The sequence below is a fragment of the Crotalus tigris genome, unplaced genomic scaffold (assembly GCF_016545835.1).
Source record: "Crotalus tigris isolate CLP2741 ecotype Arizona unplaced genomic scaffold, ASM1654583v1 scf7180000019007.31208882:3723066, whole genome shotgun sequence".
Classification (NCBI taxonomy): Eukaryota; Metazoa; Chordata; class Lepidosauria; order Squamata; family Viperidae; genus Crotalus; species Crotalus tigris.
In genome coordinates this window covers 219,537-232,770 of record NW_024097321.1, presented here as the reverse complement: position 1 = coordinate 232,770, position 13,234 = coordinate 219,537, and the positions used below count along the sequence as shown (strand labels likewise).

The 13,234-nt window shown below is 39.6% G+C and overlaps 1 protein-coding gene across 4 annotated transcripts in view; it reads left to right on the top strand.

The window, feature by feature from the left end:
* RGS17 (regulator of G protein signaling 17) overlaps nucleotides 1–6,398 on the top strand; it is a 62,928-nt gene extending 56,530 nt beyond the window's left edge. For all 4 annotated transcript variants that reach the window (XM_039358283.1, XM_039358284.1, XM_039358282.1 and 1 more), the window contains exons 4-5: nucleotides 232–466; nucleotides 1,811–6,398. In XM_039358283.1, coding sequence (XP_039214217.1) covers nucleotides 232–466; nucleotides 1,811–1,999 — 424 coding nt within the window. In that variant the 3' untranslated portion in view covers nucleotides 2,000–6,398. The remainder of the gene's footprint in view (nucleotides 1–231; nucleotides 467–1,810) is intronic.
* The last annotated feature ends 6,836 nt before the right edge of the window (nucleotides 6,399–13,234 follow it).

The window sequence follows — 13,234 nt, the reverse complement described above, 5'->3', positions numbered from 1 at the left end:
ACTACACAGAGTGGCCCAGGAGATATGAATTCTAGAGAAACAAGTTAGTTGTAACTGACTTAAACAATGTGGCCATCTTCAGGACTCGGGTTTCAAAACTGTGTCTATTTCATTGGGATAAATCCCATTAAACAATATAAGACCAACTGCAAATCAAACCACTGTGTGATCATATTTGTATTAGTCTGACACTTTGGGGTATTGTCTACACTGATGGTTATTTTTTTGCAGCCAAAATCCCACCGCTGATGAAATTCTGTCTTGGGCTCAGAATTTTGACAGGATGATGAAAACACCAGCCGGTAGGAATATTTTCAGAGAATTTCTTCGAACAGAGTATAGCGAAGAGAACCTCCTATTCTGGTTAGCATGTGAAGATCTGAAAAAAGAACAGAACAAGGATGCTATTGAAGAAAAAGCCAGACTTATATACGAAGACTACATCTCTATACTATCGCCAAAAGAGGTAGTCTTTAAAAATCCACCAAAGAATATTGGATGTACACAACGGTCTGTTTGCATGTACAGTGTGATAAATTTAGAACATTCTCGCCACCAGAAATCTGTGAAAAAATGTGACCCATATGATGGATAGAAGGGTGGTATAATGAATAAACTGTTGGGGTAATCCTAGATGTTAAGCTAAAGTTCTAATCTACCTTCAATTATGGAAGTGTGTGTGTGTGTGTGTGTATTTCATATGTCTATGGTAGGATCTTTGCAATGGATCCAGAGTTTCCATGAGCAAAACTATAACGATAAAGCAATTTTCAGCTAATCCTTCCCCCATCTGCCTTTATATCCCCAGAAAACATAATTTCTCATCCTTCCATTTCTTCCCACAGGAGGCACTGTTGATTTTTTTCTACTCGTGACAGGAACCTCTGGATCCAAACAATTCAGATGAATTTATTCTATAGTAAAAGTGTTTAGGAGTGCAGGCTTACATTTTTAATATAATTTCTTCTAGCATCCATTAAGAAATTACTTTGTTCTTTGTTTACTGTAGCATAGCATTAATTACCTACACTGATGTCTTTATAGATTCTCAATTATCCAGGCCATTGTTATCCCAACGTGCTTTTTCCAAAGGGAACTAGACTTTCTTGTTTTTTTCTTTGAAAAGATTTCACTTCTCATCCAAGAAACTTCTTGTTAGAACTGAAGAAGCTTCTTGTATGAGAAGCGAAATGCTTTCAGAAACAAAACAAAACAAGAAAGTCTAGTTCCCTTTGGAAAAAGCATCTTTGGGACTACTTACACTGACATTAAACATATGTAGCAGATTTAACTCACTTAGTAAAGATTGTATAAGATGAACTAGCATTGTTTTAATTTTCACATTTCAAAATCATTGCTTCATTGTCTTCAAATGAATAGTAGGTTTGTTTTTGTTTCATTTATGATTTCACTGAAATTTTTAGAACCTAAAATATGGTATTTGGTACCAAGGCAAATATAAACATTTTCCCAGTTACAAATGTGATTTGATTTTGATGCCAATATGTTTTCTACATATGTCCTGGACCTAAAGAATATCATATTTAACATCAGTTTGTAATGACATTACACTAAGGCAAATATCTCTCTAAACCAGACAAGCTAAATTTATAGACTTAATTTTGGTTTCATTGGTTGGAAAAAACCCTGGAGAATACGTATGGCATACCAGCTGTAATTGGTTTATTTAGATAATTCTTTATAGGTAAAGTCCCAGTAAGTCCAGTTGTACTTAAACTGAAAATAGGCTGATTAACCCGCATAAGTTCTTCAAGGTGAAAAATTCACTGTCTTTTCTTCTCCTCCTTAGGTTAGCTTAGATTCACGGGTGCGAGAGGTGATCAACAGAAATTTGTTGGACCCCAACTCTCAAATGTATGAAGATGCTCAACTTCAAATCTACACATTAATGCACAGAGACTCTTTCCCTAGGTTTTTGAACTCTCAGATCTATAAATCTCTTCTCGAAAGTACAAGGAGCTCTACTTCTGAGACTTAAAAAATAATTTGGGGATTTGAAATCTTGATTTAGCTTTCGGGGAAATGGGTGGGGTAAGGACTATTAGGATGAAGACAGACGTAACATTTTTAAAGTGACAGGGCTGCTCTGGAAGCACCTTCACCGCATTTAGTCCAAAATGTACCCTTCCCCTCCAGAGTCAAGCTCTGGAAAAAACGGTCCTGCTCCTTGAGGCAGAGGCTGGCTGTGCATGGTGCTGATTTGTGGAGCCCCATCCCCACCCCCATGATGTCACCAAGAAACCTCCCCTGCAATAGCAGGAACAATTTTGCACTTTAAGAAGAGTTTCCTTTTTAAATGAAGAAGGCAGGAAATGAACAGATACATGGCCTAGCGTTCATCCATCCTTTTGTTTTGGGTGGACTGGGGCAGGGAGAGTGACAAGACTGGAAAGCGTGCCAGTTTTTCAATTCGTTGTTCTTCATGGCTGCCATTTCAGCTGCCGATTCTGATGGGAAGATGGGCTCATCCAGAGCTGAGGGATGAACTGAGAGCTCTCTTTTTATATTACATCTGTCTTCACCTTAGTAGTTCAATAACATCTGGAACTGGAGTTCCTGGAGAACTACAGTTTGGCACTACTCTGGCTACTGTGAAGCAAACAAATACACGCAAAGGTCTTTATCTACATTTATCAAGGTCTATCATTCTTGATTTTGGAAGGGAGGGATTTGCCAAATCAGACTTAGCCACACACTTTTACACCTGCAGTTAAGATTGCAATGATGTTCTTGTCATTTTAATGAAGAGTTTCCTTGTGTATCCTCACACTGCATGTGCAAAGCAAAACTGCTTCACTTTATCACTTAGTTGTTGCAATATTTAATCCAACAACATAAATTATATCTATATTTAAGAATATTGTGTGCAATATGGTTTTATGGTACACACGCATAGGGATTGTTGGAGTGAACCAGAGAACAATCTGACTTGGGTTTAGCAATGTTATTCCCCATGTTCTGTGGAGAAAAATCTGTTGCTATATAAGACAGACAACATTTCTATATAAGAAAAACAGCAAGAAGCGAATGTTATTTATCATCATTTATTTAAAATTCAAAACAGAGGATTCCTCTGGTTATTAACTGCCAGAATTGTGGTACTTTCATTACAGAAATGTCAAAACTAACAACAAACATCAAAGCACAAGTTATATGTAAGAAATCAAATGGAGAGACACACTCTCTATAAACTGACATTGTTTATAATTGTTATAAAAACAGATAATCAATGTACATTTCAGATATCAGATACTGTAATGGATTTATTAAAGACTGGCTATCCAGTTATCTAAAATTGTTGTGTAATGTTATGTAATTCACAAAAGAAAAGAAACAAAAAAAATCTTCCATTCCATTCTAGAATCAACTCTAGAAAAAATATGTTTTTAATTTATAATTTTTTTAAAATGTATAAATGTAGCATTTTGGTCAGCACTGGAGACTAGCATTTGTCTATACATTTGCTTTTCTTAAAAGTTCTGTCCTGTGGAAAGAAAAAATTATGTTTTTTAAAGGAAAAGCTAAGAAATCTTCTGGCGTTCCTAATTTTAAAAGGTTCATTTATGGACCAGTGCTGTGGAGATTTAATAAATGTTAAATTCAAATCTACTAGTGCAAAAATAGTGGCAAGAGTTGTTCTTTTTTTCTTTTTCTTTTTAAAGAAACATCTTTCTAAGGACTAGTAAAAATGAAGACAGTATGGTGTCCTCTATTTACCTTGAATTTAATTTGCCAGGGTCAGTCTTTTGCACAAGCCATCCTATAATGCAGTGTTTCTCAACCTTGACAATTTTAAGGGATGTGGACTTCAACTCTCAGAATTCCACAGCCAGCAATGCTGGCTGTGGAATTCTGGGAGTTGAAGTCCACATGCCTTAAAATTGTCAAGGTTGAGAAACACTGCTATAATGAATGTGGATTTAGCCAAGATCAGTTTTTCTCTTGTGAAACTCCCATTTACTGCAAATGTGCAATTGAAAAGTCCCTTGGAAATCCTTTCCTTTGCTGCTAGTTCAGTTTTGTAGTTACCTGACTTTTTTTTAAAAAAAAATCCCAATTTCCATAACTGCTTGCATCTTTAAAAAGAAATAGCAAATTTCTAAGCAAAACAACCAAAAAAACCCCTGTCTTAGAACTTGTTCATTTTAATATTCAGTCTTGAGATTTTCTTTGAAGAATTGTTAAGGTGCCACAAAACAGATACATATTGAAGGTATTATTATGAACTCCAGATTTGATGCTTGGAGACATTCTATAAACTTCTCCCTGAAGTTAACTTCTTGTTGCTGTTAATGATGAAGATATGGTGTTAAACAAATAGAATCAAGTTATTTAATGTTAGCTGCTTGTCTGCAAATTATTCCTGAGTTCATCTACATCATAATGTGGATGTATTCACTAAGCATGCCGAGTCTCATTCATTGAAGGGGAAATTTTGCTGGAGCAAAGTTGTGAATTTTGCCCTCTGAGGTTGCAGTGGCCAAAGAAAGTAATATATAAGATGACATTAAGCACTGGATTGTTCATTCTAGTCCTAAGCATCTGTGCCAGCAGTGCCCCTCCCCCCCACATGCTTTCACAATACTGGAATCTCTTGACCATCTAGTGTCAGTAAAAGTCCTTTGTTGCCAGTAATTATGCCATTCATTTATTTTGGAAGGGATTCATTCTTTTTCTCTTTCACTACCTCTTCATATTTAATTTATTGAACATGTGTCAAAGGGCAGAAGTATGTTTGGGAATATACTTATTACTTTACATACAATACTTGAAATCTGTAAGCTTAAGAGGCGTGGTGGGGGAGATGTGGACAATTTAGCTAACCATTTCTTAAGATCTTTTGGTTTTGTAATTTATACAGAATTCAGGAGACAAGACTTTTGTAAACAAAAAAAGGGCTATTCTTTATTCCCTATGCAACTCTTTTAACTGTTGTAGTGTTTGACAAAATGGGATTTTAAAAAAAAGGCAAAAAAGCAAGAGAAAATTCTGCAAAGCAGGAAAAATAAAAGGTCTGTTTACACTGGCGTTTGCTGACTATCCTACCATACTCAGCACTTTTAAATATTGTTGTGTATGAAAATGTAGTTTAAAATGCAAGACAAATTATTTATAAAGGACATTCTTTTAATAAATATCTGTTTTATCTGAAAAGTGTTATTGTGTTATGATATACTTTATTCATGTTGGTTATTAATTTACCATTATGAATAAATTTTAAAGGTATATTGATAGAATTATATCTTTGAAGACGTTTACAAAAACAATCTTTTTTTTCTAAAGGAGAAGGTAGCAAGAAAAGAAAAGAAAAAAGCAAACAACTGCCTCCTCCTACTGTGAATTTCTCATAATGAAATAATTTAAGGCTCATTATCTGAAATAACTGTGGTATTACATATTTATAACACCACAGTAAAAGTTACATTTCCTATGAAACTCTGCATATATATCTCTGTATATATTTATATGATGTGGATTCTGGTTTATTATGGTGTTTGAGACACAGCTATCTCTGGTGCACACAACTAGGTCTATGTAATTAGAGAATATCGCATGTATTCAACTTTCAATATTGAGACTTCATATTTTCAATGTTACTATTTGATGGTGACCTATTAACCAGAAGCTATCTTTATAAGATACTTTTACTACAGTAAGGGAGATGTCAGTTTGACAGGACACCTTTCCTGAGGAACTTTAACCAAATATAAATGTGAGGGTCTGCCAATAGCACTTAGAATTATAGTACTAGACTTCCTTTTATGAGTATTTGATCATGATATAGGAGGGGAAATAAGATGTTACGTTTAAACTGTTTCTGAAATTACTAAGTGTGTTTTTGCAGTGAGACTATGTTACCATAAGAGCCTAAATCCTGAATTTTACTGGATTTATAGGTTGGCCTATTGAGCACTCTGTATTGTATATGTTCTTCCTAGGAATGAATGTATATTTTAAATCCATCTTGGAAATATACATACACACCCACACCACATAACCCTTGTGTCATTTAAAGAGATATGAAAACAAAGGTGGTTGTTGATGTCAACTTTCTGCAACTAAGAGGAATAGCCAAATTTATCTCATTCCACTTTTGCATACCTCAGTTTTCAGTTCTCTGAAAGTAATATTGACAGTGTTTAGAATGACAACATAATCTCACTGCTCTCAGTCAATTTGCAACATATGAGCAGCCAATGATTACACTTCTAAAATTATTATTGTGCATGTACTATACAATACTTTTAATATAAATGAATTGCTTAATTATACTTACCACAGGCAGAAATAGATTGAAGATGTATTTACTTCCTGTTTTGGGATTTTAATGAGATCACAAATATAAAAAATAAATATAATGCTTTTGATTAACAGATCATTGTGACTAAGTTATATGTACAAGTGGTCATGAAAATGTCGTTCAAGTCTCTCAGTCATCCAAGTGCAGTTGGTGTTTCTACAAGCTATAACAACATTGTCTTTTCCCATGTCTTTCTGATGGGCCCTTAACCCACAAACAAGGATTTTCATGGACATCATGGGGAAGGGAAATTTCTGGTCAGTAAAATTGGGGCCTAAGTTGTAATTGCTCTCTTCCTCCATACTGATACACTTCATATCATATTTCTTCTCTTGCTAAATAATCATTCTGTTGTTACTAGATAAATAAATCTTCCATCAACTTTTCTGTGGGTGTGGAGCAGACATTATTTTGTTTATTAATATCAATTAATTGAAGGTTTCCAATCCACCCCAATTATAAAAGAAGGAAAATGACATGCCCAGTGTTAGTATGATTCAACATAATTGCCATATATCAACAGGACAGCAATAAACCTACTTGTTGCTTATACAAGAGTTAAGGTATCAGTTAATCCTTTAATGAATTCATGCTGTCAGGAAAGTCTTCAGTTAAGGGGAAAAATATGAACCTTTGCAAGAATTAAAGATTACAGTTTTAATATGAACTGGAATGATGTGTTACTGACTGATCGTTAAGCAAATAGATTCTGTATTGTTAAGATGAGAAGTCCATGGACATGTCCATGAAGTTATCAGGAATCATATTCCAACTGGGTTATGAAAATGAATGAAATCTTTTTAGAATGCATTCTTTCTTTTAACCACAATCCTTATAGCAGTGAGGTGCTATTGCAAGATAAGAAGTTATACTGTTTGTGGAATATGCAATTTCTTGAGAGTAAGGGGTGGGTGACTCTTTTTTTAGTTTTGTGTGTCATCTGCACTCTCATAGAAGAGCTGCCATTGGGGAGGGCTGCCCAGTCATAAGGCCAGTCACAAAAGCAGGGGTAACCATCCTTGGAAACTTCTAAGACCTGTGGACTTCAATTCATGCTTCATGCTGACTAGGGAATTCTGGGAATTGAAGTCCACAGTCTTAAAGTTGCCAAGGTTGGACACCCCTGCTTTAGAAGGCAAACTACGGTAATGAAGCTGCTCCCTGTCACCTCTTCTTATATAGTTTTATCCTTTTTTCTGGTCAAACATATACTTCCAAATAATGCACTGGGCTGTAGCCACCCAACATTTTTTATCTTTTAAGATATAACAGGCCTCCCATATGCCAGGTGCTTTGCTGTGCCCATCCCAGATTTCTGATCCTTCATTCCTTTTTTAATTAAAAAGATCTTATAACAATTAAATCAGATGGATGAGGGAGTCTGAGGAATGACAATACAAATCTTTGCTGGCACCCTGCTGTCCCCTTCTGTCCTAGAGCTAGGCTCATACACTGCAGAACAAGCTATTTGGGCTAATGTGTTCCCAAGACCAAATGTTGCTACTTCCATTTGATTTAATAGGACAGAAGCAGGAAAATACTGAATGCAATGTCAAGTACCTTCTGAGACAACCTCAGTGTTGAGTCCTTGGTGAAAAGCAGACACGAGAAGCAGTTGTAGTTCTCAGGTTTTCTTTTATTCTGTGTTCAGCTTACAGGTGAAGGCTTCAGCAACGCCCAAAAGCTCCCAGCTTCTTATATAGGCAATTCCCGGGTCAATGTGTTACTTTTCCCGCGCCAGCACCCGCGCATGCGCACAGGCGCTGGCGACAGCCTGTCTGGTCCCGGGCAGCTTGCACCTGCCCGGGACTGCCTGCAAACGCCCCGAGCCCGTTTGCAAGGCTCGGGACATAACACCCCTTTCCCCCGGGCTAAGACTACTACCAACATACAATTATTTCTTGATGCAGTGTTCTACTCCCCAGTGCTCCTACTGTTTACTGGCTTTTGTTTAGCCAGCAATGTTATGTAATCCTCTAAGTACTTAGGAGATTTCCTTGCTCTCTGTGACCTTCTCAGCTCTGGGTTTCTGACAGGTGTTCCCTGACTGAGGGGAGACGTGAGCCTGTTCTCCTTATCATGCCTTGGTGCCTTCCAAGGACTGTGCCCCAATGCCTGGCCTGCTTGCTTGCCCACCGGGCTCGTCAGGCCAGGGCTTCTGTCACTTTGTGACCTGGTTGACCCGCCTAGCTGTAGGCCCTCGGGCCCCTTGAAGTGATAGCCACTGCTGGGCGTCTCTGTAGAACCTCCTAGGTCCGTCCAAGACCTGTCAGGAGGCTGTCCATCCCCTAAGCCCCGTTCTGTGTCCGGGCTTGTGTGGGTTTCTGTGCCTTCCCAAAACTCAGTTACTCCCTGATTTGGGCTAGAGGTGTTATGGTCGGGACTTGGTTCCTCGACCACCTCCCTGTATGTTTGACCCCCTGTAGGACTTGGGGTAAGGTCAGGCCAACTCTGGGGATTATGTGCCAGCTCTCTTGCGGGGTATGCTTTATTGGGACGCTCCCGGGTATCCTCCCTGACTGGAGTGCTATGTGGTGTAGATGGATAGTGATTGTGCCCCCGGGGTGACTCCCTGGCTGGAATAGGCGTGAATGCCTGATGATTGGGTAAGCCCCATGAATTCCTGTTTGGGGCACTCGCAGAATCTTGGAATGGGCCGTTTGTGGCTCCATCATTGGAGGTGGGCAGCAGCTCATGCCCTTCCCTTTGCTCCAAAGGGTCCCCCTCCCCCCCTGGAAAAGACCCAGGAGTCTCAGCTGGAAGATCCTGCCTAGGGCGGAGTTGGTCGATGTGCCGGCGCAGGACACGACCGTTGTCCAGGGCTACCTCATAGGATAGAGGACCTGTGACCCTGGAAATAGAAGCGGGGACCCATGTATGACCAGGCCCGTAATTGCGAGTCCAAACCGGGGCACCCACAAGTAGTTGTCTAGGTGCCCTAGGATGTGAGGTAGATGAAGGCAGTCTGTCCGGATGCAACCGGTCAAGCTTCGTAGTAAGTTTGCGCCCCCAGCGAAGTTCAGCTGGGCTTCTCCCTGTAGAAGTGGACGGTGTGGTGCGGTAAGAAAGGAGAAAGTCAGCCAACCTGTGATGCCAGTCCCCATAGGTGAGTCTTTTCAAGGCGTCCTGGCCGCAGACACAAAGCAGGGTGGCAGCCTTCAAGCTATCTTCCCTCACTTGGTTCACCTTGAGGTAGTTTTCCACCCTGGCTACGTAGGAGTCCCACCGCTCTGGATGTGAGACGTCGAACTCCGAAAGCCTTCCAACCTTTGCCATCTTCAGGAGACGGGTCTATCAGCCAGCCTACCCCCGAATGCGCACTGGATTGGCGGGTAGCTGCCGAGTCAACTCCGTTCCGCCGCTCAGGACTCATTTGGGTAAGCTTACACCTCTTCCTTTCCAGACGATGTAAGGCATCCCACCTTCGTCGCCAGTGTTGAGTCCTTGACAAAAAGCAGACACGAGAAGCATTGTAGTTCTCAGGTTTTCTTTTATTCTGTGTTCAGCTTACAGGTGAAGGCTTCAGCAATGCCCAAAAGCTCCCAGCTTCTTATATAGGCAATTCCCGGGTCAATGTGTTACTTTTCCCGCACCAGCACCCGCGCATGCGCACAGGCGCTGGCGACAGCCTGTCTGGTCCCGGGCAGCTTGCACCTGCCCGGGACTGCCTGCAAACGCCCTGAGCCCATTTGCAAGGCTGGGACATAACACTCAGCTCCTTGTTATTTCACAGCCTGACCAAGATAGTTTTCTTGGCAGGAATACATCTATCTATCTATCTATCTATCTATCTATCTATCTATCTATCTATCTATCTATCTATCTATCTATCTATCTATCTATCTTAGTTTATTTGCTGACCATCTCATAGTTGAAGGCGAATCTTTAAATCAAACTTAGTTTTTATTTATTGAATATATATCCTGCCTTTTGTACATGAGCTTATGATGGCATAGGTAGTGCCCTCTCCTCCTGTTTGTCCCCACAACAATAATCCTAGGAGCTGGGCTGGGTTGAGAGAGATGACTGGCCCAATGTCACCTAGTGATCTTCTGTGGCTGAGGATATGAATTCTGTCCACTTAGGCAGCAGTCCTTCTGGCATCCAAGAGACCTATCCGAAAGACCACAAACCCAAACAGATTTCTTTGTGTTTGGAGACACAACTTCACTCTTGGGTATCAGAAACTATCCCTTGTCTACAGCCCCTTTAATAATAATTGGGAGATAGAAAGATTAAGAAGCTTAAGCAGTTGTCTGGCATGTTGCAGTGATTCCTTCTTTTTGAAAGAATCTTTTCAAGTTCACCCCTGGTTTCTTTTACCTGGGCCTCTCCATTCAAGGAAAATTCTAAACAAGCTAGCAAGAGGGCATAAATTATTTCCAATGATTCTATTCCTTGCAATTATCACTTGGAGGGAAAATCAGTTCCCAGGAGGGAATAAGAAATGCCTCTCCATAGAGCAGTGTTTCTCAACCTTGACAATTTTAAGGCACGTGGACTTCAACTCCCAGAATTCCACAGCCAGCAATGCTGGCTGTGGAATTCTAAGAGTTGAAGTCCACATGCCTTAAAATTGTCAAGGTTGAGAAACACTGCCATAGAGACTTTCACCTGCTGGTCTGTAAACAGCAGAGCACTTGTTTCCTCAGGAGCTCTGATACTGAGCCTTTCTTGAAATTACTCTGTAAATGTTTACTGACCAAATTAGAAATCCAAATTACTTTATACACATCATGTAATCTGCTCCCATGGGGATTAAACAAGCTCAGAGTTCTCAATAGTGCATCAGAAATAAATGGCTATTAAACTAATCCTCTCTAAATTTGGGAGGTAACCAATCTAAATTCATACATGAAGTTTCTTTAAATTGTTCATATAAAAGGGACTGATAAAATTAATTCTTCCAAATGATTATAGTTTAGGATTGCCTAGCACAGAATTACAGATAACAACACTCAAAACTATAAACCTGTAGGTTAAATACACTGCATTCTTATCACACTTTCTCCAAAGTAAATATGTCCTGAACTGCACAATTTGCTTAAGTCCATCAGACTTTTTGCAATAAGCAAAGAAAAAGCCTTGAAGTTGGAAGAATTACTCAGAAAAAAAACTTGCATCCTAAGTTCTGTAAACATCTGTTTCATACTAAACAGGATGAATAATGCAAGGTTCTTGTGTTATCCCCGAACTCAACAGCAGAGTTCCAAACAATTGCTGTTTGATTTCCCTCAGATTTTCAGCAGGAAATGAAAAAAAAAAAGTGTCACCTTAAAGATTTAAGGGTCTTCCTGCAAAGGGCCCCTGCTTCCACTCTTGAGACAGAAGGAAAGTAGAAAATGGTTATAGTTCTTTTGCCAGATCTGGAAAACATGATCAGCAAACTTGCTGCCCTCACATGAAACCGTTGGTTTCTGCAGCAACTATTGGGAAAGTGGGTAGAAAAGGGGGCAATCAAATCTAGTAGTAGTAATGCTGACCTTGTGAAATATCTTCCATGAGGTCAGTAATCATAAAAAGGAAACAAAATATTGACTGCTGGACAAGGCTGTCTTCTCTGATAGAAATGCTCACAGAGCTTCATGGTTGGATGAGAGGAGGCAGGCCTGTGGCAGGCCTAGTAGAGCCATGTATGTGCTTGATCTTCATTATGCTCTGTTCCCTGCAAATCAGAATGTACGCAGAAAGGAAGGCATGCTCCATTCAGTTGGAAAGCACTAGTTCCCTAACAGATCAGTCTGATCCAGCTTCCTAACCAGAAGAATGGCCCAAGTAGAAGCTCCAATGTGAGAACATGTCCTCAATAACAGGTAAGCTGACCACTTTGGAACCCTGCAGGTGAGACCTTAGTTTACACAAACACTTTTGGAGGGCCAATATACTTTAGCAGACACACAGAATAGAGAGCTGAGAAATAAACTATCATTGAGAGGGGTGGAGAAGCACAAGATCTGCCCTTGGAGGCCACTGAAGACCATTAGGAAACTTCAACTTCAGAATGGAGCTGCACAAGTAGTCACAGGTACGATATATGGCACAGGTAACACAACTCCTGCATGAGTTTCGCTGGTTACCAGTGGGTTTCTGGTGCAATTCAGGGTGCTGGTGGTCACCTACAAAGTCCTATGTGGCTGCGGACCAGGGTACCTGAGGGATCGCCTTTTTTCCAAAGTTTCTACCCTCCAACGAGATCAAATAGAATGAGCATTCTGTCAGCTACAGAATGTCGACTGAGCGGGACTAGAAGACAAACTTTTTCTGCAGCAGCCCCTGCTCTGTGGAACATCCTCCCATCGGAAATTAGAATAGCCCCAACCTTCTTAAGTCTTCCGTAAATCTTTAAAGGGCTACCTACAGTATGCTCCCAAGGCTGGGGTAAAACATAGGCCATATTGGCTCCTGGCTATATTGTTAATAGGCTACATGTCTTACTTCGTATATACTTGAATTAGACATTTTAATGTTTTTGTTTTAATAGTTTTTACTGTTTTTATTGATTTAAAATGTTTTAAAGATTTTAATTGTACCATGATTTTGAATTGTGAGCTGTCCAGAGTCATTTACTGAGATGGGCGGCTATGGAAATCAAATAAATACATCTCTAACGAGGATTAAAAATGTAAGACCACATGAAGTTTCCCTTCCCTCCAATATTAAAGCCTTCCAACAGAGAGGACATATTCCCTTTAAATTTATTCCTCTAGTGTCACTGTTTGTTTGATTTAGAAAAGGTTATTGGTCACCGTGTAATTTAATTAGGCATTCCACTGTACCCAGCTGTTTCCCAATACGGAGATGATGATCATAATGTACTAATTAAACATACTTCTATGTCTCTGGCATCAGTGCAGACTTCCCATGGCTTATGTAGAACCAATAAAAGTTGAAACATCCATGATAACATTAACA